This window comes from Chelonia mydas, chromosome 19 (genome assembly GCF_015237465.2).
Source record: "Chelonia mydas isolate rCheMyd1 chromosome 19, rCheMyd1.pri.v2, whole genome shotgun sequence".
NCBI classification, from domain to species: domain Eukaryota; kingdom Metazoa; phylum Chordata; order Testudines; family Cheloniidae; genus Chelonia; species Chelonia mydas.
This window is the reverse complement of record NC_051259.2, coordinates 12,821,604-12,846,047: the sequence shown is the minus strand read 5'-3', so window position 1 is coordinate 12,846,047 and position 24,444 is coordinate 12,821,604. Positions and strand designations below refer to the sequence as shown.

General features: G+C 52.5%; 1 protein-coding gene across 6 annotated transcripts in view; it reads right to left on the bottom strand.

Annotated features, from left to right (window-relative positions):
- Window positions 1–20,181, bottom strand: part of PTPRU (protein tyrosine phosphatase receptor type U) — a 298,799-nt gene extending 278,618 nt beyond the window's left edge. For 2 of the 6 annotated variants that reach the window (XM_043532239.1, XM_043532240.1), the window contains exon 1: window positions 19,916–20,170. In XM_043532239.1, the coding sequence (XP_043388174.1) occupies window positions 19,916–19,988 (73 nt within the window). In that variant the 5' untranslated portion in view covers window positions 19,989–20,170. Of the gene's footprint in view, window positions 1–19,915 lie in introns of all 6 variants that reach the window. The other 4 variants (XM_043532241.1, XM_043532242.1, XM_043532243.1 and 1 more) reach the window with 4 other exon arrangements.
- Between the last annotated feature and the right edge of the window lie 4,263 nt (window positions 20,182–24,444).

The window sequence follows — 24,444 nt, the reverse complement described above, 5'->3', positions numbered from 1 at the left end:
TCAGCACTTAAAGATAAAACCACACACACACACACACACACACACCCCTCCAGCAATAGCTGCCCCAGGTCAATTCTAACAAGGACAAAAATCCTGCTGGCACACAGAGCCCCTGTTAACATGGCAGGTGGGCTGCCCCAGTTCCAATCCAAGGCAGGCAGACACCCGCCAATCATCACAGCATCAGGTGATCCCACCTCCACGGCCAAGAGCCGCTACGCTCCTGTCTCCCCATAATTGAAGCCGCCACTCAGTGTTCAAGCTGGACTCACAAAGTTTACAGCCGAGACTCCCACCGGGCAGCGGACTTACAGAATACTCCCATCTAAGCGTCTGCAGTCTGACGGCTCTCCCTGCCTCTGCCTCCCGTCAGCAGCGCACGAAGTGGTGAGGGGGCGCACAGGGCTTGGTGGCAGTCTCAAAAGGCAGGTGATTTTGCTCTCTTTTTAAATGCCAAACTTAACTAACTAAACAAAAGGCGCCGCCTCGGGAACACAGCCCTGGAATGATGCTGGAGGCAGCCAAGGCCAAGGGACTAAAGAGGGAACCACACCCTTCCCATGGACCCTTTTGTTCTCCTTACACGTGGCCACTAACCTGGCTCGGCTTCACCTCCTCATGGCTGCTTATTGTGTAATAAGCCTGGAGGCCTCAACTGAGATCAGGGCCCTGCTGCACCAGGCACTGTACGTACACAGAGTGAGAGTCCCCACCTTGAGCAGCTTGTCATCAAAACTGGCAAGACATTCAAAGGCTGGGTGGGGAAACTGAGGCACAGAGCGGGGAAGCGACTTGCCCAAGATCAGGGAATAGATGCCAGGTCTCCTCCACCCCAGATCAGGGCCTTAACCACTGGTCTGTGCTGCCGCTTGAGTCTTTTGTATTATGGTAGCTCCCAGAAGCCCTGACTGGAATGGGGGCCCCATTGTGCCAGTCAGTAATGCCAACCCCAAGAGCACAAAACTCGTGAGATTAAAACCACACACACACACACTATGGTTTTGGGGGCAAAGGCTATATTGGGGGTTGTGGCCGCCTGTGGATTGCTGAACTCCCCCTGCCATCCCGTGGCAGGGCTGCCACCTCTCCCAAATGTACCCAGCATGGGGATTCTGCCCCTTTTGCTGGCTGCCTGATCACAGAGCTTCCAGCCTCTCCCCAACCCCCGCAATATTCCAGTTAAATCATTCTGTGCCCCCCCCCGCATCCATCTGCTCCCCCTAACCCCACATCAGTGCCTCCTGTGGCTCCAGGGGTTCTTCACCACCGCTTCATACACTGGGGTCTCCCGCTTTCTCTCCCACATCCCTTACCTGCGGGAGGGGGCGAGCTCTACCTGCCTTCTGCCCCGGCTCCAAGCGGCAGCTCTCCCCCAGCAGGCAGGGCAGTGGGGAAGGCTGACAGTCGGGTCGGGGGTTCCCCCATGCAGGGCTGGAGCTTTTGACCTCACGGGAGGTTGGCTGCAGCAGGGGGCCAAAATCCTGTTATTCTCGAGCTGGCAGTGTCTCCTCGTGCGGGAGACACAGTCCCTTCTCCAGCAGACAAGGAGCAGGGGAATGAGGGCATCTTCCGCCTTGCAGATAGGGAAAAACCAGGAGATCCAGCCACTGCCCTAGGGAGGCTGCGCAGAGGCAGGAAGGGAGCCCAGCTCTCCCACACCCCAGCCACAAGCTCCTCCTCGCACCCCAATAAAACAGGGGCAGGGGAGTGCAATAGATCCTAGGGAACTAGCCACCCAGACGGTCTCCAGCAGAGTTCCAGAGGGTCCCTTTCAAAGGCATATCACATGGGATTACATCCCCCGCATTGAACAAGAGCTCAGTTGCCAGGCGCTGGAAACCACTGCTGCATTACTACAAGTGGGCGACATGAAGGGTTTGATTGGGTCATAGAGACAGCCCTCCTCATCCCTCCAGAGGCTGACGTCACTCATCGGCTAGAGATGGTTTTGCCCCTGTACGGATAAGCAGCTGTCTGGGTCTGTAGTTCATGCAGCAGAGGGTCCTGCTTTCAGAGCCAGAGGTCGCAGGTTCAGTCTCTGCAGATGACCCTGGCGGGGCGTCACTGCCCCAGGCCGGATTCTGATCTCGCTCCCTAGTGGAAATCAGTAGCAAGTAAACAAGGGCACTGAGGGGCAGAGGGAGGGATGCTTGCCCTGCTGCTGCTTGCGTGGCGGGTGAATAAAACCCGCCTATGCCCAGGGTCGTCTGTCTCGACTCCTTCTCCAGCCTGCAATTCCCAAGGGATGGACAGAATCTCTACGGCAGCAGCAAAGCGGGGGATCCCCAGAGCACACTGACTGCCCTGGCAGGACGCACGGCAGCTCTGCACAGGTTCACAAAGGCTCTGGGCAGATGGGGAAAAGGGATGCACAGACCAATTGTGTGTGACTCGGTCATGGGGGGCGCAAGTCAAAGGAGAGGACAGAACCCAGAAGTCCTGACTACTACTGGAGAAAAAGGAACACAATTAAAGTGTCCCTCTGAATCTCATTAGCTCGATTTAACTCACACCCTCTTTCCCCCTGCGTGGATTACAGCGGAGTTCAGGTCCCATTCTCCATGCACCCTGGGATCCCCATGCCGCTTACATCCCTGTCTGCAGCATTTCCCTGTAGGTTGTGGCTCTAGCACTGCTTTCCACGGATCCGCAGGTCTCTCTTTACGCCCTGAGCTACTGGAGCAGCAGCACCCATCGAAGGAAAGTCAAGTCAGGCACGGACCAACCAGTCCAGGCAGAGATGCACTCACTCAGTCCATTACATCACAGACACTTGCTGCACCTTCCACGGAAATGAGGAGTGTGTATGAGAGAGAGTCCCCCATGTATCCGCAGAGTGGGTACGGCACCCCCAGAGCAAGCTTCCTCCAGCACCGTCACGGCTCTGCCTGGACATGGAGAAGGCAGGCCACTCTGCAGGGTCTGATCAGTCTTTGGGGCTTCGCCGACCCGCACCAGCAACGATGTGGACTCCTGCCCTGCTACGAGCTGGACCAAACAAGACCCAAATTAGTTTCCTAACATCACCAAAGGGCCATCGACAGCTTTCAATGGCTTCTGCTGGGCTGGATTCAGAGGTGCTGTCCCCACTGCTAGCCCCCAGAGTCCCTGCAGCACTAATCCGGTAATTCAGATGCACTGCCCATCTACCAGCACGGGAGCCCCACCAGACTGAATCAGGATCCCCCCCCACCCCCCGCTTCAGTACCACCCACCCAGCCCCGTCGCCACGGCACCATCTCGCCTCCCCTCCCCAGCAGGCTTTGCGGCGAATCCATTCCAACCCTCACCCGAATCACGCTGTGATCAGTGATCCAGACACAGAGTCATCGCTGCGGTGACCCCTTGCTCTGCCCTCTCCCCAGGAAACAAAGGATCTGTGCTCTCAGGATGTTGCAACACATTTTGGAGAACCAATTATAGCAACTCGCTGGCTTTGTGCGTCACCCACCGGGCTAAAAATATTCAACATCCCAGCACCTGAGCGGTCGCTCTGCCTGAAATTCACACAACGGCTGGGAGTGTTGGAACGCGGAACATCCGTCTCACTGCCTTTATTGGTACCCCGGATCCTCTCACCCAACGCTTCCCCTGGGGGAACCATCCCAATCTAAGCTTTGCCTGGCCTTTGAACTAGGACAGGGAGCACTGCCACTGCACTGACAAACACGGTACACATGCCTAGGTCCAGCTAGACAGAGCACGTGGCCCAGGGTGGTTTGGAGGAGATGGTACAAGAGACACTCACACACACCCCACAAATCCCCCCAAGGCACAGTCCCATGTGCAGGCTGTTGGGAATCAGGGTCAGGGTCGAAGTTTGGTCCCGATCCCCCTGCCCTTTGCCCTATTCCCAACATTTAGGCAAATTGGAAAACAGAACGGTGATCCCAGTGTTCACAGCAGCTCTGCGCGAACATTGCTGTGAGCAACACTGCGCTACCCTGGCCAGAGCCTGGACACGGAGCCAGCCACAACCTTCCCCACTAACACGGCACATGTACACACCTGGGGCAGCAACGTGGTGGGGAACCAAACCTGGGAGACCAGAGAGGTTATTGGGAAATGCTATCGGCGGGAGGCTGTTTAACATCACCAGAACAGTACCATGGGGACAGCGCTCCCAAGCGTTACAGCCAGAGCTCTGCCATTAATATTGTTAAACAAAACCCCAGGCCAGAGCCCTGAGACCACAAGGGGTCCAGACAGCCCAACAGTGGACTCACAGACCATGCTAGAGTAGCAGAAATAACAATACCACAGAGTCACCACACACTACGGATAAGTGCCATGTGCGTTAGCAATGGGGTGTGGGTGGGTGGCAGGGGAGGGACGGTGATTTGGTTGGGAGAAGTGCTCTGAAGTCTGCCTGTTTCTGTAGTATCTGAACCCATCAAGTCCATGGGAAATAGGCTAAAAGTACCAGGAGATCATGTCCTGATGGATGCAAAGACCGAAACAACAGCCTGGCCTTTTTGCCCTTCCAACTACAGCAGCCCTGGATACAGTGCAAAAGGAGCCCCAAGCCACTTAGCTCATATGGAAAGCTGAGATTTAGGAGAGTCCAAAAGGCTTTCAGATCTGGGGGGGTCGCTTCTGCCCCTGCTGACTCTGGCCATCATCATCTGAGATGGAAATACTTCTCTCCAGGCTCACCTGGGGAACTCATCGCCACATGATACAAGGGCAGCAAACACCTTAGTAAATTTCAAAACCAAAGATCAAACATATGTAGGACTAAGAGCAGCATCTGCCGTGATCAGAGTTAGGATAAAAAGTACAAGGGCCATCAATCCCCATGCTCCAGGGCAGGAGCCGATCAGCACCTGTCTGCAGCGACCATTCAGCATTGCCCAAGCAGGAAGATGACCATGGCTGCACGCCCTCCTCGGAGGCACATGCTGCAAAGGCAGACGGCTGCGCCAGACGTACCATCGGCCTGAGCTAGAGGTCGCTGCAACAGAGCTTGTGCTGACCATGCTACGCCACTTGCCTGACTGGAGGAGGCAGCAGTAGAATTTAGCAGCTCTCAGACTCGCTAACAGAAGGACCAACACTTCGCCCCCTCAATTTCGAGCCTGCAAAGGGTGCAGGCTGTGAAAGACACGTTCCCTAGTACCAGGGAGGGAAGCTGCTTCATAAACAGTAAACCGTGTTTTAAATATTAACCAGGGTAGCTCTTCCGTTGACTTAATTCTGCATATAAAAGCCAGACCTGAAGAACCTCCCAGCTGTCCTTAATTACTATGCCCGGCCCTCCCTCGAGATGCAAATCTCTTCCCAACCCACACAAGCTGGGCGTTGATCTCTTACTTTTATTATCCCCAGTTGTCATGGCGCTGGAATAGATGTATGCAAAGGAAATTAATCCCCAAGTCATTTTAAGCTGGATGGCCTCTGTTTTCCCTTGGGTCCCAAATTCAGTCGCAGGTTGGGAAGCACGAATATGCAGCCAGATGGAAACTGGTTTTGTAAAAACCTCCGGCATGGGGCTCCCAGGACCGCCAATATGGCGACCTCCTGCCATAACAGACACAGCCAGAAGAAGGTGCTATTCACAGTCCTTTGCGAATTGCAGGCTGGTGGAAGGAGAGCTACAGAGCAGAGGTTCTCAAACTGTGGCCGGCGGACCGAGCTCCATTCAGGTGGTCCGCGGATAGTTCCCTCTAAAGTGCACGCCTGGGCGGCCGCACACACAAGAACGAAGGGCCACCCCCCTAATTAGTGGAGCCACACAGGCATGGCTCCACTAATTAGGTGCCTGGACCTGGAGAAGATGCACATATAAGGTGAGGTGGTGACCTTGGGGGGAATAGGAGGTAGGTGGGAGGGGGCAGTGGAGTGAGAAGAGCGGATGGGGGGAAATTTGGGATGTGCAGGGCTGCGGTGGCCAGAAAAAGAGGCGACTTTCCCAAGCTCCAAGGCTGCGGCTGCCGGGGAGAGACACCCCCCCTTCTTCCCAGCCCCAGCTCAGGGGCTGCCGCAGCAGGGGAGAGAGGGCACATCCATCGCATTAGGAAGGTAAGAGCATTAGAAAGGTAAGACTACTGATATTAAAATATGAGTTGTGTGCTTTTATTTGTAGAACAAAACCAACATTAATTATTATTACTTTTTTTTATAACGCGCTTTTATCCAAAGCGCTTTACAATAGTTAGCTAACGGTACAAACAACATTTGGAAAGATCATTAAGTGGACTCTCAGCAATTTTCAAGTGGTCCGGGAAAAAAAAGTTTGAGAACCACTGTGCTGGAGGGTTGAGCCCTCCATTTACTACACAACAAGTAGCAACCGCATATGCTTCCTCCACATAAGACCCAAGCCATGGCCTGGAGAGATCACCTCCAGAGGCAAGAATGAGTTTCCTGCTTAATATCCCATTTGTTCCTTAAGGCTGCCAATGAGGGGACCAGTTACTACATGGGCCGGATGTGAACAGACCCTTACGCTATTACCTCCATGACAAGGCACCCATGCCACAGAAATGCCCATCACTAGACGCATCAACATCAGTGGCATCCCCTTCTAAGTAAGAATAAAGTATTGGCCAGGAAGGCCATAAATGCTCCCCTCAAATGGCAAGGACTGGCCCATGGGAAAGCCCTGCAAACACACCTGCGCTTGGACAAGCCAGTGTAGATCGCCCCAGCGTGCCTTCTGGAACCCGGGAAACGGAATACCAGAGGGAGAGGAGCAGAACACAGTAGTTACTGAGGGGGACGATTGCCCCCCAGCATGACGGCATGACTCCATGCTGCCTTCCCGCACAGCAGGCTGCCTTGGGCATCTGCCCCCAGCCTCGCTGCCCGTCGCTATCTCTACGCCTGAGCACACCTCAAATTGAAATCCTGCCAACAGCTGGCACGTTCCTTTTAGGGTCCCAGTAGGGGCTGCTGCTGCTGCAATCTCAGCAGGATCAGTGGCTAGCAGCACGTAACACACTGATCAGCAGCTAGAACTGGCAGGGCGGGAACGGGCTGGGACTCAGTTGCCTGCTCTGCCACTGATTCGCTGAGAGTTCCTGGGCAAGCCATGGACTCTCCTCGTGCCTCAGTTTCCCCATCTGTTACACAGGGATAACGTTGCGGGTTAACTCTCAAACGCTTGTGAGGCGCTCCCATCCCATGGCGATGGCTACTCCTGAGAGCACCCGGACAGAACAAGGACTCGGAAAGCTGGAGAGGCCCCAAGGCCAGACCGGCAGCACCACTAAATATCAGAACACGGGAGCAAATTCAAACGTTGACCAGAGAGCTACAAAGCAAATGTCAGGGCCCATCAAAAAGGCAGGTCTGGAACCTGACATTTAATCAAGTGATAATTAAAAGGTTCCCAGATGCATTTAATAAGACAATTATAGCGTGTGTTAATAATGGATTATTAAAAAGCCTATTTATGGAGGGCAAGCAGCCAGACAGCAGGGCTGGGCTGCTCCGGTTCTGCAGAGGTGGTTCCATAACCGCCTGGTATTTCACCTACAAAGCAGAGGTTATCCCATAAACTACACATTTGGCAGCTGTGATTTAACCCTTTCACAGCACGCTGCACTGATGTCACGCAGAGCAAGGGCCAGATGGCACCCTGCTGGGGAATTAGAGGCATGAGACTAAAAATCCAGAGGCTCCTTAGAACCTGGCATTCAAAGAGTTAAGCACGACCCCCTTGGTCTGGGGCTAATTAAGGGACAGGTGTTTGCCTTATAAGATCACCTGGGTGGCAGCACGTGTCTCATGGACGGTGGCACATATAAAGAGTTTGAGGTTCTCACCTCAGCATCCCGGGAAACGACAGGGCTAGGCGGCCCGTCCGCTCCAGTTCTACACAGGTCTTTCTCCGTCAGAAATTCCCATCTAACATTCAGCCCAGAGTAGCAATAAAAACCAGATCTCTTCTTGTCCTGGCTGCTAGCATGGGTGCAGCGAGGTTGGTGGGTCTCAGCCCAATTCCCAGCTAGCAGGACAATCGCCACCCCAACCGGCTCTCCAGAGAGAGGGGCTGATCCAACATCACTTCTGTCTCCCAATGGGGACTGTCCAGGATACTCCATGAGGAACACTGGCAGGGCAACCTGGTGGAAACTTAACCCCACAGGCAGCAGCAGGGTCGGACACTGGACTGGGACCCAGGAGATCTAGGTTCAATTCCTGCTTCCACCACAGACTCGCTGCATGCCTGTACTCTGCACCCCATCTGCTGAGTGTATTAACCCTTCCCTATCTCACAGGGGAGGCTGTGAGAAGTTAATTAGCATCTGGGAGTTCCATACGTACTCCAGTGATGGGGGCCATATATAGATAGAGGGCCTGACTTTACAGCTCCCAGAGACTCCAATTAGCATCCTGGATGTCCAGCACTTCTGAACGCCTGGCCCATGCAGCACAGGCCGGCGGCCAGCTTGCTCGTTGCTAGGGAGGGTGATGGTAAAGTCCAGAGGAGAGAAGACTTGGGTCTCCAGGACCGTCAAAGCAGCACCGTTGCTGGGCACTGAATTCAGCGAGGAAACCTCAGTGCGTCATCCCAGCAGCCCTGCCCTTAGCACCACAGGCCTGGTAACAAGTTAGAGCCACACCTCCGGCTCTGGGCCCCAGTTAACCTCCACCCCACACAGCCCTGGTGCTCTCCCTGTTACAGCTGCAAACTGCTGACTTCGATACCACTAGGGGAACGGATCCAAATTCCTTTCTCCCCCCTCCGAGCCCCATCTGCCCATCAACGTGCCCCAGCCTGTAGGGCAGAGTCCTCCGAGTTCAGGAGCAAAGCTCTCCAGTTTGGGGACACTGGATCTGACCCAGAAAGCCTTCAGGCTAGTTTGCAGCAAGCCCCACGCAGGGACCTCCCATGCCAAGCTAGGCCTAGATCCAGCCCCATCTCTCCTCCCCCAAGCAGTCACTGCTGCGGCTTGCTTCGGGATCAGCTTTCACGCTCCGGCGCTCTGATGAAGACCCTGCGGGTGACGGTTGGGAAGGCGCGTCGGGGGCAGGTCAGAGCCAAACAGAAACTTTCTGATCCCAATCCCAGAGCTGGGCCTGACAAAGGGAATGTGTTTGCTGGGCGTTTCCCACTCACTTAGCCCAGACAATAGAGCTGCCCCAGCACAGCGAGGGGGCCCAGCTGGCTTGGGGGGTCAGGACGGGGGCCACGGTAACCTATGCACTCTGGGCCGTGTTCTCCAAACAACGCTAGCGCTATCGAAGGGGCCAGAACACTCAAGCGGCAGCTGCCAGACTGGTCCTTTCCTACAGGCCCCACAGCAAGGGCCTGATGCTCAAACGCACGCACACAAGTCAAGGACTTGATACACGCAAGCGGCAAGGGAGACGCCGGCAAAGGGAGCGAATAGACCCTGCAACAGCAGCTCTGAGCCAGGGGCGCCCCCCTAGAACACACGCAAACACCGGCTGGATACGAATGATCACATATTGTTCTATCACAATAGTGCCTAGAGGCTTCAACCAAGGTAGGGGCCCCACTGTACTAAGTACGGTACGTATACACCATGAGAGACAGCCCCTGCCCTGAAGAGCTTTAAGTCTACATGCGAGTGGGAGGGGAAAGAGGCCCAGAGCGTTGAAGCGACTTGCCAAAGGTTACACAACAGGTCAGTGGCAGACTCAGGAAAAGAACCCGACCCCTAGTTCCCAGTCCTCCTAACGACCAGAGGAAACAACACTCACTCAGAGCTGGGAAGAGAGATGTTTGTGTTATCTAAATTGCTGTATTGGTGCCCACTATCAGAGCCCCTTCCCCACCCCCGGGACCTCTAACCATTAGTCCCACACACTGCAGAATTAGTCCAGGAACAGCTCCTGCATGCTCAGGGGCAGCCAGCAGGCAACATAAGCAGAGGACAATGCACAGGAAAGATTGGGATGGGGGCGGGGGAGGGAGGAGATCTATTTGTCAATGAAAGCTACAAACCAAAATATTGTATTTGCTAATTGCAGCTAATGCAGTCAAATCCAAGTGTGAACGGCTTCTGGGTAATTATGCCAGGAGCGTATTGTGCAACTCCAGCAGCTGACAGGCCCGCGGCATTACCGTGTGCCTGGAGACGGTTCGAGTACAAACAATTCAGCTGTCAAAAGAGCACCCGGGCTGGTAATGCGAAACACTGGGAGCGCAGGGAGGAGGGACACTTTAACAACCGCTGTATTTCTTACTTGGCAATCAATGAAGTTTCAGGGGATCTATCAAAGCTATTCAGGAGAATGAGAGATTTGCAATCTTTGGCTGGGTTTATGTTTTTATACGAACCACAGCACAACGGGGGGCGGGGGAAAGCGCCATGCAATTATAACCCTGCATAGGACACCTGCTGCCTCCAAGTTCCAACTGCCACTGCAGCATGGTACGTTCTCTGCAAACAGTCTCTAGAGCTCACCGACCCTGCCCGGCAGCCGCTAGCCAAGGGGCAGCTTCTGATCTCATTCCATCCTGTGAAAATCCAGAGTAACCCTCCTGAAACTCATGGGGTGACTCCGCAGTTACACCAACCAGCCGAGACCAGAAACCAGCCCACCGCGTCTAAATGGCTGAGTTTAGGCTTCATTTCAGGCTTCCATTCCTGCCCTCTCCGCCGACCCACCGGCTAGGGAGCAGAAAAGCAAATGATTGGCGCTATGCAGCCCTCCATAAGGGCATGTTCTCCCCTACCCTGAGCAGAGGTTTGGATCGCAGGCACCCAAACTGGCTGACCAGAGGTGCGATTGCCTTTACCAGTTCCCGATTGCAGGGGCTGAGTCAGAGGCCAGTTTGCAGTGGTTCAGCGATCCAGTGCATTGCTCCTACAGGCTGCCTCCTTGCACTCCAGCAGCTAAGCTTTCATTTAAAGAAAACATACGTCTCTGCCCCTTAAGGCTGTAAAGGTGTATTTCCAGATGTGAGCCAGAGGTAAAGCGCTGCAGCGGCATCTGCCCGTACCTGCAGACAGCCTCAGACAAGAGCCCCGAGAAGGGTGGAAGGTGCTCCTCTTCATTGCAGTGGAGCATTGACTCTGAAACATAACGATGCCAATTTAAAAGGTCCACACTGTTAACTATGTCTCTGCTGCTCAAATCACCAAAGAAAGGAGAGGAGCAATCAATCATATGGTGCACTGCAAGTGGCCCCAACTGAGCAGATCTTATGGTACTAATCCAATGCCTGCCCAAAATCCAAGGCAGGTTTAAAGTCTACTGCCTTACTACTTTTGATTCTAAGCTATACTTGAATCAGTTTTCTTCCTCCTTAAACCCGCATTGCAGCCACCACTGTCCTTTCGAGTCAATGAACAATGCTCCTTAGCAGACCGGAGGGGCTCACTGGAGAGTCCCTTTGAATTCAAAATTAATCTCCCCAGCTTTACAATCCCCTTCCGAAGATCTCTCCATGGGCACTTGCTGTCCTAAACACAATACAAATTTTTGTAGACAGTTTAGTCACTGTAAAATTTTAATGAATAGCAAGAATTACAATGTGCTCTGAAGGGAAGGAGCTGGGGGAATGGGAGTCAGGATGCCTGGGTTCTATTCCCAGCTCTGGGGAAGGAGTAGAGTCTTCTAGTGTTTAGAGAGGACAGACTGAGGATGTAGGTCTCCTGGGTTCTATTCCTGGCTCTGCCACAGATTTATTCCAATCCCAAGCGAGGCCTCTGGGCCTCAGTTTCCCTCACTTGTAAAATGGGGTAATGAACAACTCCAGTCTGCTTTGCCGGGGTGCTGCAAGAGGATTCCTGCATTCTGAGAACCTCTGGCGAAAAACACAAGATACACGCTGCGAGGCCCAGAGGGGGGAGAAAAGATGCGCTCCTGATCCCCCACAGGCCCCACCCAGCATCACTCAAGCTGGGACCAGTAATCAAATCCAGGTCTCCCATATGGCAGCACCGAAAACGCTAAGCAAGCAGGATAACCCTTCCCAGCAGAAACCCTCAGGCTTCGGGAAGAACACTACAGAGGAGCCATTTGCAGCAACTCCAGTCACCTTTCACCGTCCCTTAACTAGAGGCAGCTTCTAGGCCTTGTCTAATGAGGGATTTACAGCTGTAGCTGGTTCCATCTGCCCCTCTTGTCATATCCGGGCAGCCAGCTGAGCCTGCCAAGAAAACTTCTAACAACAGAGTCAAGAGCCAGCTCCAGAGAAGATATTTTTCTGCCCGCCAAGCGTTGCAAGTTCCAAGACCCCACTGCACGGCAGCTGACTGGAATTTTACCAGCCCCAAATGCACATGGCGAGAACCAGCCTGACACCAACAGGGGAACAGCTCCGTCTACACAGGCAGAGGTGGTAGAGATCCCAATCCAGCCAGCCAAGGAGCAGAGCCCTGAGGGGCAGGAAGCCAAGGAAACTTAAGAAAACCAATGTATCCCACAAGGGGACTTAATAAGCCTTCAACTTCACAGCAGGATTTTGAGGGAGTGAGCAGGGGAATAAGGCACATCATTTTAGTCCGCCCCAAGGCCCCACCCCAACTCCACCCCCTCCCCCGAGGCTCCCACCAACCCGCCAGCCACCAAACAGCTGATCAGTGGCACTGCCGAACAGCTGTGGCCAGGGGGTGATGAGCACCCCCTATTTTTTTTCCCAGGGGTGCTGGAGCCCTGGAGCACCCAAGAGTCGGTGCCTATGCCCAGAGTAACTCCTCTAACATCAGTGAAGTTCCTCTGGATTTACACCAGCGTAACCAAGATCAGAATGGTCCTATTGCACCTTCACGGCAGCTCGGCATCTGTAGAAAGCACTTGGCAGAGGCTGGCAAGTGCCATTCATTTCATTGTACAGATTGGGAAACTGATGCACCAAGAGGGGAAGTGACTACTCAGGGGTACACGGGAGCCAGGTATAGCCCGCCCCCTGCCCAGAGTCCTGACGTCTAGACTGGAGCACTATATGTCTTGCCTTTCTCTCTTTCCAGTCTGAAATAATCTAGGCTCACCGTACTTCCTCTCCGTTTCCCAGCACATAAATGGTGCCATCCATTTACACAGCACTTCACCAAACCAGATTCAGATGCATTTCCTGCTTCTGGCCATACGCAGATCTGCCCTCCTCCAGGCTTTGGACAATTTCATTTGAAGCGCGTACACACACACACATGCACGTTACACTCCCCAAAGAGTCCATAATAAAAACCCTTTTCTGCCTCTTGTGTTGAGCTGACGTCGTCGTCTCGCTGTGAACAATGGTAAATCCCCCATTATTATCCTTTTATGAGCCCATTACAGGCAGTGGTGGATTATAGATGTGATTATTGGAGTTTAGTAATCTGGCAAAATAAATCTGCATACACACACTGGAGCGCTGAAACAGTGCCTGAAATAGTGGCAGGAAGAGACACTGCACAGAAAAAAGGCAATCCAGCTGCACTAATTGGGCTTTGCTGTTCTCTGCCGCCAGACGCTGCAGTACAGACCCAGTCCTTCATGCCTCTGTGGGTGAGGGGTAGCATGGTCCAGTGTGTAGAGCACTGCACTGAGAATCGAGAGACCTGGGGTCTGTTCCAGGCTCTGCCACCAACCTTCTGGGTAACCTTTGGCAAGTCACTTCAACATTCTGTGCCTCAGTTTCTCCCTCCTTGGTCTGTCTCATCTATTCAGATTGTAAGCGCTTCAGGGAAGGGACTCTCAGAGTGTGTGTGTGTACATGGCCAATCACAATGTGGTCCTGATCCTCATGTAAGGCCTCTAGGTGCTACTAATAATCACCCTGGGAGGTGCCCAGCCTGCAATGAGTGGAAAGTGCTCAGCCCCTCTCAAAAATCAATCCGTAGGAGCAGCAGTACGTGCAGGCAGCTCCCTAGCTCTTCCACACCCACCAGTGGATTCTGGCAGAAAGCCAGAAAGCAGCCCTGTAAGCCCACCACAATAACAGGCCAGTTATCCCAATGACAAGTTCACGGTGATATTTCCCACCCCCGCCTCAGCCACAGCATGGCTCTCTTTGCAACAGGGGCCTCGGCAAAAGCTGGACACGTTCCTTTCCCTTTCCACCCCCTGATCATTTGTTAGAGAGCAATGGGAGGACTGCCGGGAGTCCCAGCTACTTCATGGTTCAGTGATCCATCATCCACAGTAATGCTCTCCAGTATTACAGGTCATCATTTTATGGCCAGTGGCCACCGGTGAAATCAACTAACCAATGTGTGGACCGCATGCAGGTTTCTTTGTCTTTAAAGGCGAACACTGCACGTCAGATACGGTGTTCGCTGTTAGGCAGCGTGGTTTAATAGCTCCAGGCCAGGATGCCTGGTTCCCATTACCACCGCTACCACCAACTCGCTGTGTGAGGCCTTGAGCAAGTCACTTCAGCCCAGATTCCCAGAGGTATTTATGCACCTAACTCCCATTGGAATCAATGGGACCTACATGCCAAAATTTCTTTGTGCATCTGAGCCTTCCCCTTTCTGTATCTCAGTTTCTCCATCTGTAAAATTAGGGTAATGATCAAAACCTGCCTCAGCCCGCCATGCAGCAAGACCACGCAATATTTTGCTCTTCTATAGCCCCATCAACTCCCTTCCGAGTGCTTTGCAAACATTAATTAACTGAGCTCACAGCACCTGTGGCATATGGGTGAACATCCCAGATTTAAAGATGGGGAAACTGAGGCACAGAGTGATAAAGGTCCAGATCCTCAAAGGTATTTTGATATTCCTATTGGGACTTAGGTGCCTAAATACCTTTAAGGATCTGGGCCAAAGTGACATTCTCTCACCCCAAGAGACAGAACCATCATCAAGCTCTTTGGATTCCCACTGCTGCTTTATTAAACCATTAGGCCACGATGCCTCTGGCATCGGGACCCGACACGGAGCCCATTCAGAATCAATATAAGCCTTTCCTTTAATGTCAATGGGCTTTGGATCAGGCCCTCAGTGCCTATAAAGTGCCTGGAGAGCCTCTGAAAAACTGTGATTGCTCACTAATTAAGAGTTAGATTTCAATTACAATCCAGGAGCAGCAAATTACTACGCTTGGAATTTCTCCAGCCACCTTCAGATGCTTTGTGGAGCTCTGATCCTTGGCAACGTGGGGGAGCAGCATCACCCGTCTTGTGGAAATAGCCACAGAGCTGCCGCCGGACTAGCAGCATCAGCTCCCCCTGTCCAGGATCCTTGGCATTCTGTGCTCACTTGACTAACTGCCTTAAAAATAATCCCGGTAAAAAAGGGCCGTGCAGAAAACCATGTCCTCAAGTCTCGGTTTGGGAAGATCATTATTAATACATGAAATCTCTCCAGGCCTCCTAATTACAGCACCCACCATTCTTACGACGTCTGGAAAAGTTCACTGACACTATTAATATTCAAGCCAAACCGGCGCTCCAAGCCCACAAACATTTCCCAAGAAAGCCGAAGCCGTGTCTGAACTGTTGTGAAATTCCCCCTCCTTCCCCGCCCCCACAACCCTCATGTTTTGTTTATTCCTCCTCCACTCCCAGGGTAGGTCAGTTTCCTCGCAGGTTGAGTTTACGCTCCCATGCCAGCAGGGCCCAATGACATATTTCCGAGACAGCAGCTTTTCTTGATTTTAATGTGGCCCAAGGGGAGGGAAAAATGCTTCTTTGGTAAAATTCTTTCTAATTAGATCCCAATAAAGACAAACTATCAAGCAAATTGTATATAAAAATTTAACAGCAGGGTTCTTTAGGAGAGAGTTATTGTTCCAAAGCTTGCGGGAGGCATTAGAACACGCTCAGATTGCCCCGGAGGCCACTCCCCTCCGGGCTTAGGCCTCCAGGAAGACCCACCACAGGGAAAGGGGAGAGAAAGCTGACAAACCAGTACACATTGCAAGGACACAACTGACCATTCTGTTCTGCAGGGATGAGCCTCAACTAGAAACCCTATTCCTAACCCCCTCGAACACTACAGGGAGCAAGGGTAGGTCCAAATCCTAACCCAATCCCAGATCCAAATCCAGGCCCTGAACCTGCCATCAGGTCCAGGAGGGTGGCCCAGAGCTTAATGTTGCAATGGTTGCAGGATCTGGATGATTTCGGGCTTCTCTGTAAAGGGCCGAAGCAGAGCCCTAAAGCCAAACACACAAGATCCAAATTGTGCGGCACAAGCTGTTCTCTGGCTGGAGCCCCACTCCCTGGTAAAATCCCGTCTGCTGGCACGTTTATGCTCCAGTCCATTTGCTCTGAGAACTATTAGAATTTGGCAAGCCTCCCCCCGCCCCCTTTTAGGATAAAAAAAACAGCCCTGTGATTTAACTAAAGTTGTATTTCCTGGTTGTGCTGTGGGAAAAGAGGAAGGGGGGGGGGGGGCTGGTAATGGCCATGATACTCAGAACAATACATGCAGCTGGAACTTGGATGCAAACAGAGCCAGCCCTTGTATAAACAAACACACACAGGTCTTCCACAGTAACCACCCAAAGCACAAAAGCCGACAATGGGATCACTGCAGCATTTTAACCATCACTGCATTCCGAGAGGGCGTTTACATCCAGCAACTCCACAGCCATCAGCCCCACAGTGCAGGCTGCAGATAGAGCACCTGCCTGAACTTCCCCAGATTTGGTGCATTTTGGTGCCACCTACACGTTCTTTAACCTGTTGAGTGCTGCATCCCCTACCTACCCAATGTCCCCGCATTGCTGCCACATGTAGCCAGTGCATCTCCTCTAAAGTACCACCCATGCGTTGGGTTTGGAGGGACGTTATAACAAACCAACAGCTATTTGAAGGGTGTAAACACAAGAAGAAGACAAGTATCGGGGGTAGCCGTGTTAGACTGTATCCCCAAAAACAACAAAGAGTCCGGCGGCACCTTAAAGACTAACAGATTTATTTGGGCATAAGCATTCATGGGTAAAAACCCATTTTTTTGTGCCCAAATAAATCTGTTAGTCTTTAAGGTGCCACCGGACTCTTTGTTGTTTTTTGTAGAAGGAGAGGAATTATTCAGGGTAGTTCACAGGGTGTAGATGCAAGAGTACTGGGATGAATCAAGAAAGGGATAATTTAAACATAAGAGAAGGAAAACATCCTGACAGTAACTCCTCCTATATTGTAGACTGGCCTCGAAGGAGAGTGGTGGGAGCCCCAATCTAGGGACGTTTAAAACAAGACAGGATGAACACACAATAGGAAGTAAACTTGCACTGGCCAGGCATGGGGCTTAATGGTCCTCTCCATCTAATTTCTATGACGCAGCAGAATATGGGGGAGGGGGTGGTCACTGAGTTTTTTGTATTTAATTTCCTTATCTATTGACAAAACAAACAAAAACCCACTGCCTTTCCCAGAAGGGTCTGCAACAGGCAAGCGATCCTGTCTGCTCCGAAACCCACCTCTCACCATCCCCTCTCCCAACCCTAGCCCAATGGTCATTCAAAACAGTTCGTACACAGGAACGGACGGAAAGTACATACACATAGAGTCAGAGGGTGACCAAAACCAGCCAGATGTGTCTGAAGCCACAGGATGTGAATGAAGGGCCAGCAAAATCTCAGACAGAAAAACAAAGATCCTCAGGAGTTACAGAAGCATCCAAAATTGGGAGACAATCAAATACAACGCATGTCTGTGCACTGTATATGCACCTACTTACATTGAACTCATCTCTTCTAAACAGCCTGCCTCTGGGCTGAGTCTTTGTCCAGGAAGCTTCAGCCCTGAGAATCTCTTTTCCTTCTTTTAACAGCACATTTATTAACTGCCTGAGAAATAAGGTTTGTTATGCAAGTGCTGCCACAGCCCCCTAAATGCACCTTAATGGCGGGGATGTAAAAAAGAGACCGGGAATGACCAGAGCAGAGAGACTCAGAAATCCTCTAAGACCCCCAGCCTCAAACCTCAGCTTTCAACTAGCCGGGATCAGAGGTAAAGTTGAGGATCACTAGCTTGCTCTAGAATAAACCTACCTGCAGAACGCACACCTCTATTGCAAACCTTGCCTGCTCTTTCATTTGACTGACACAGCCGGGGATGAGGATACAGCTGGCATCCTCAACAGCATTTTGGAGCTCTGCGTTCCAAATGGAATAACTGTCGCCCTGTTGCAATGGGTAATGAAATGCAGCCAGGAGCTAAGAGACTGTTTCCCCCTCATCTCGTGATGCCCTGAGAACAATTATACATGCAAACATGCATTATCATGCCTGGATTTGGCCTCTAACAGGCTGCACACGCCAGCCTTATCCTCTTCATTAGCAGAAGCTAGCAGGGTTCCCCTAATAGCGAAGGCTGTACATGCAGTCACACAAAGGAAACCGGCCAGCTCAGGGACGGATAAGGGAGGGGTTTCTAAGTCTCCTAAATAAATGCAACAATGAAAGAAAAATATGGGGAGACTTTCCTATCCCAGAGAAAATGGCTTTCTGGCTGAAACCAGTTTATCCCTCTGTCCCAACTTCACACCTGCACTGGATCCTCAAACCCTTAGGGTAGTTTTCCAGCAGGAGAAACTGCATTAAAATAAACAACTTAAATTAACTTGTTTTGCCAGATGAGTATTTGATGATTATTAATTATTATTATTATTAATATAAATAACGGTGGTGAACTAAATGTTAATTTGGACAGCCCAGATGCTACAGGGATGAGCAATTTAAAAGAAGAGCGCAGTAATCCAACACCGTCACTCGGTGCCTTTTCTTTGCTAAAGGCCTTTCATTTTTCCCAGTTTCTTCCTGCAAGCGAGGGGAGAGAGGAGAGGACCTGGATCTTTTTGAGCATGTCTTCAGCAGAGTGCAAACTCCAAACACAAACCCTGCCATCGCCACATCAGTGTGCAGACTTGATCTTCCCAACTCAGAGGTGGCTCTGCTCTCAGAACTGGGGTTCAAAGTTCATCTGTTTCTTCCTGATCAAGGCTAGTTTTAAAAAAAAAAAAAAGTGTCTGGCATGTTGTGTCTCCCGCGGCCACCAGCGAAGGAGGCTCAGGAAGGGGGGAAGTTGCCCAGCTAGTTACCCAGCTGCTGGGAACTGCGTCTGGCGTTTGTAAGCAGCCACGCTCCTGGCTCTCCCCCTGGGATAACGCTGCGTTCAGCCAGCGGGAACCCCCTACCCCAGGCCCCGAGAGCGGCTGAAATCCGATGCAATAAAGACTCCAGCATTTTTCTCCCCATAACCAGAGAACTTTCCCCCCACGCCGCCCTAACAACACCGCTATGAGTCGGCAGGACAAAAGTAGCACAGACAGGAAGACCCCGGAGGGCGGGGAAGCTACCCTGTTTTGCTGGGAAGATAATAATTAAAAACCGAAGAAGGGGAGGGGGAGGGGGAGACAAAACCCACTTCTCAAGCGAAACACTTTTGCATCTGGGTTTGCAAGTTGGACGATGAGCAGCCGAGCACTCCCTTGCAAGCTGTTTTCAAACCTGGAGCTGCCCGGCTCCATCATAAATAACCATCACAAAAGCTACCAACCCAAACAGGAGGGGAGCCATGCTTTTGGATTTCTCTTCCTTTAAAAAAAGGCAGCCACATCGCCCAGAGGAAAGAAAGCCGATCTCAGATACCTGCCAGCCCCGTGAACCATCAGCCACGCCAGGGGAACTCCCTGTACGTGAAAAGCTGGGGTCGCCGGGGGGGGGGGGGGGGGGGGGGGGGGACAAGAAGTTAAAACCCCGCTAACTTGAGTTTCTCCTCAGCATCATTACTCGGTGGTTTACTATTTTAGCCGCTGCAACAACAAACTTCTCCGATTTCACGGCTCGGCAGCAGACTCGCCCCGAGCCCACTCACAGAGTCACAGCCCAAGCCCGCCGGTCAAGTGCAGGGCGAACGAGCCAATTTCCAGCCCCGCTTCCCTCCGCAAGGAAAGACCCGGGTCCAAACCACAAGTTCCCAGGAACTGGGGGGGGGGGGGGAGCATAAACAAGTTGTGCAGGAAAGAGAAAAGGGGAAGCCAGCTCTCCTCGGGAGGGATCCCGTCCGCACCCCCGGGCAGGGCAGGGAGAGGGCAGCCCGGGGCTGAATCCTGACCTGTCGGCGTCTCGGTTTCCAGAGAGCAGATCTGGAAGGTGAACACGAAGATCAAAGCCCGAGCGTTGCGCATGGTGCGTTAGATGCCGCGGGGAAGCCCGGCCCTCGCCCCCGCTGGTTCCCGGGCTCTCGCGGAGGGAAGTGGCCGGGCGAGGCGCCGCATTCCCCAGCTCCAGCCGGACTAGCCGGAGCGGGACGGAGCCTCCAGCCGAGCACCCAGCTGACGTCAGGCTGGGGCGGAGGGGAGGGGCAGAGGCAGGATCGGAAAGGCAGAGGGCGCCGTCTGCTGGAGGAGAAAGGCAAAGGCAGCCCGAGGAGAGCCAGGGCCGCACCTGCGCTTTGCCAGCCCCAGCCCGCTGGTTTTCAACCTTTTCTTTCCCCCCCCCCCCCCCCCCTCACTTGCAGACCCCTAAAACCTTTGGAATGGAGATGCGGACCCGCCGGGGAATCTGAGACAGAGTCTGGTATGGGAGGGGTCGCCCTCTTCGTCGGTGTCCACAAAAACAAGGAGGAGTCCGGTGGCACCTTAAAGACGAACAGATTTATTTGGGCATCAGCTTTCGTGGGTTAAAAAAAAAAAAACAACCCACTTTGGATTCTTTAGAGGGAGTCTGCAGCCGCCTGCGGCGTCCGCAGGCTGAAAACCGCTGCCCTAGGGAATCCAGCCACTCTGCTCTGTAACCTCAATCCCTCTAACATCCCCAGGCCTGGCAGCTTTAGCAAACACCCTCCCCACCGGGTTGGTATCCCAACCCCGGGGTCTTGTGGGCAGACCCAGCCAGGCGGGCTGGGGGTGGGAATTCCCGTCCCTTGGTGCTGCAGGCAGCTGGCAAAGTGCAGGCAACTCGCATGTTCAAGTTGGGCTAAGATCAAGTGTTAGGGGTTCCGCTCCCTACCTGGGAAGTAAATCCTGTCCTGGCAGGGATGGGAGCTTCTGGTAGGTCTCCGCCATCTGTACTGTGGTGTGGGAAGGCCTACAGGGACTCATTTCCATGGGGAGGGCATAGACATAGGTATATGGATGGCAGACATGGCAATCAGTCAGTACATACTACACTAATCTCGTTGGTCTGCCACAGAGGGCCCAGCTCAGACCAGTCGGCCAAGTGGTGCATATACCCATAGCAACGGACTCTCCCTGCCCCCAGTAGCTTACAGTCTAACTGGATCAGACTGAAAGGAAACTAGAGACTGCTTAAGCTCACAGAGCAGGTCAGGAGCAGAACCTGGAAGAGAACTCGCCTTGCCCAGCGTCTCATCTAGTGTCTGCTTCCCTGGGTCAAATTACTGCAGCCTACCTCCGAGGAGCTCTGCGCTTAGGGTTAGGGTTGCCGTAAATAAATAAGATCCCGCTCCTGCAAGGGACAGCACGTGGGCAGACCCCTGTGCCCTCATGGGGCTCCTGTGAAGTCGCTGAGTTCTACATGGGCACAGCGGTATGCCGGGCTCAAGGCATGAGGTTTCAATAAGAGGTCACAGATGGGGCATTTCTTTGAAACTTCTTGACCAAGAATGCAGAGACTTGGGGCAGGGTTTGTTCCAGACGATGCAGCGTTACCACTTCCTCCCACTCAGTCCATTGACCCTCACGTGCCAGTGGAGTGTCTAGCTGTGCAGTTAAGGGGAGTGGAGGGGGAAGGTGGGAGAAATACTTCCTGATAATACTTAGCGAAGAAATATGTCTCTGGATCAAAGGGAGGGCGAAGAGAGTGGGCTGGAAGAGGCCTCAGGGAGATGATACATGAGGTGTAATAAACAAGCCAACATTGTGACAAGAGAGAGCTTGAAATGAAACAAACCCTGGTGTGGCTATGACTGATATTCATTAGATGCAGATCCAAGGAAGCCAAGATAACTAGGAGCAAGCAAAAGGGCAAATACAAAGAACAAATCCCTACCCCTTCTCGAGAAAAAGGGAGGCAGGAGAAAGCAAACTGCATCCAGTCTCTAGTTCAAACTCAGGCAGCACCAAGACATTGACTGAATCAGCCCTGGGAGGGCTAAGAAGCCGTCTCCAAGGAGTGGGGGAGATTGGCTCATTTGTGGACACTGATGCCAAAGTCATTGTGGGCTGACATCCTCCATCGTCCCTTTGATGGAGGAAAATGATTTTCCAAACGTTCAGGGGGTTTTTTGCGCCAGGCTGTCAGTGCAATCTGCGATTCATTTGTGGAGCCAAGGCTCTGATGATAAATGGGGTGGAAAATTAGCTAATTAAACAGATAAAAAAAGGCAGGTAACATTACAGCCGTGCCTTGCTCTGTTTGATGCGGGGTGGAGGGGGGATTGTGTTGTGGGCATTTTTTAACGGACTGCGAGGCTTCTGCACACAGTTGTGAAAAGGGCACTGGTGGGTGAGTGGAAAGGGTGCTTGTGAGTGTTTGGGAGGCCTGTGTGTGTAATAGGGGTGTGTGAGAGAAGAGGCAGTGTGTGGGGGTGTCAGGGAACGGATATTTGTGAGGGTGGGTGAATGCAGCAATTATGTGTTTGTGGTGATTGGGTCTGTGCAGAGAGTTATTTACAAATGGAGGGGGTACGAGGGAGCTTTCTTCTGAGTGTGCGTTTAGAAACAACCAAACTACACACCCCCAGTGTGCGGGTGGGTACACATCTTTTGCAGACAGCCCCACACCAGCCTTTACACCTGGTGACTTGGCCAACAGGAGTCTCCCCAGCCACTGGCTCTCCTGCCAGCATGTCAGGAAGAGCTGCTCGCCCCATTGAGCGCACCTTGGCCGTGGGGCTCTTTGGGATGCTGGGCCCCAGTTATGAATGCCAAGTGCCTGAGCTCTTTGGAAATCTGCCTCTTGGGGTCTCCCGGCGTGGGAGGGCTGGAGGGTTGGGGCTGAGCCCCAAACAGCAGGTTTTCCAATGTTTGTTGCTCGAGTGTATTCCACTTTCTCAGCCGTCTGGTGACTAACACAGCAGCTCAGATGCTGTGGTGATGGGCACAAGGGAGATGCATTACATGGACAGAACTGCTCCATAGGGACAGTTACCAAGGAATAGATTTAGGTCCCAATCCTGCAAAGACTTACATATGTGAGTACCCTGACACACGTGAATAACCTCGCTGGGCTCCTTGGGGTGAAACAGCTCTGCAGCATGTTACAGCACAGAGCACCTGCAGGCCTACCTCACTTTACAACACTCCCTGCATGGCTCAAAGTGGCAACACCAATGCATCCCAGTGTCCTCAGGCCAGCCGCCTTTCCTGTGCAATAGGCACGCCTCTCTCATGCGGGAGGAGCAGTGCCAGGAGGGGCAACTTGGTTCTGGGCACTCGCACTGGGATTGTTAATACACAAAGTATCATTGAAAAGGGACAAGCCAGCACTGGAAAGTTTCACCCACGTACACTCAGCCCGCAGATAGGCAGCAGGTTTACAACAAACAAAAGGAAGTACTACTTCACACAACGCACAGTCAACCTGTGGAACTTATTGCCAGGGGATGTTGTAAAGGCCTAAAGTATAACTGGGTTCAAAAAAGAGTTAGAGAAGTTCATAGAGGATAGGTCCATCAACAACTAGTAGCCAAGATGGTCAAGGACGCAACCCCATGCTCTGGGAGTCCCTTAGCCTCTGACTGCCAGATGCTGGGACTGGATAGTGGGGGATGGATCACTTGATAATTGCCCAGTTCTGTTCACTCCCTCTGAAGCAACTGGCACCAGCCACTGTTTGAAGACAAGATATTGGGCTAGATGGACCATTGGTCTGACCCAGTATGGCCATTCTCATGTAGAGCCATGGACCGTCCATCACACATGCACAGCAGTGGAAGGGGCACCAGCACACACACAGTCAGACACAATGACACACACACACTTGGGCAAACACAAAAATGCAGATACACACAAACACAATCAGACAAACACTGAAGCACACATAAAGACACAAACACACAAATGGACACACACTAGCGTGTGCAACTAAATAGACAAACAGTCAGGGACAAACACACAGACAGCACACTATTACATACAGAGAGACAAATACAGACACGTGTGGGCACACGCAAAGAGTCACAGGCAGACATACACCCAGGAAAGACCTAGGAAGGGCTTAAATTCAGCTGTCTGGAGCAGAGCTTTGGTAAATATTTTCAAACCCGTGGGGCTGAAACCCCGAGCCCCAGCGCCCCCATGGTGGGCTCGGGGAAATACTCTATGAGAATTTAAGCCCTGCACATAGGTGCACACAGTCAGACACACAAACACACACTGGTGGGCACACCACACACACGAGTGTCTTGACTGAGCCCAGAGGAGAAGAGTAGTCCTTTGCTCCTGTTCACCTGGCCGCTATGTGACAGATTGCCCTGTTTAGACAGCTAAACGTATGGGTGTAATTCACACCTGCAAACGCACCAGGAAAAGACCCAGCCCTGCTGAGGCACGCCACGTCCTCCGCATTGCTTTGTGCTGCCAGCAGACACAAGGTGCTTTATCCAGTTTCTGTTCTGTCCCCCTCCCCACTTGACCCCCAAATACCGCTCCGTGCTTGTTTGTTTGGGATGGGGGGGCA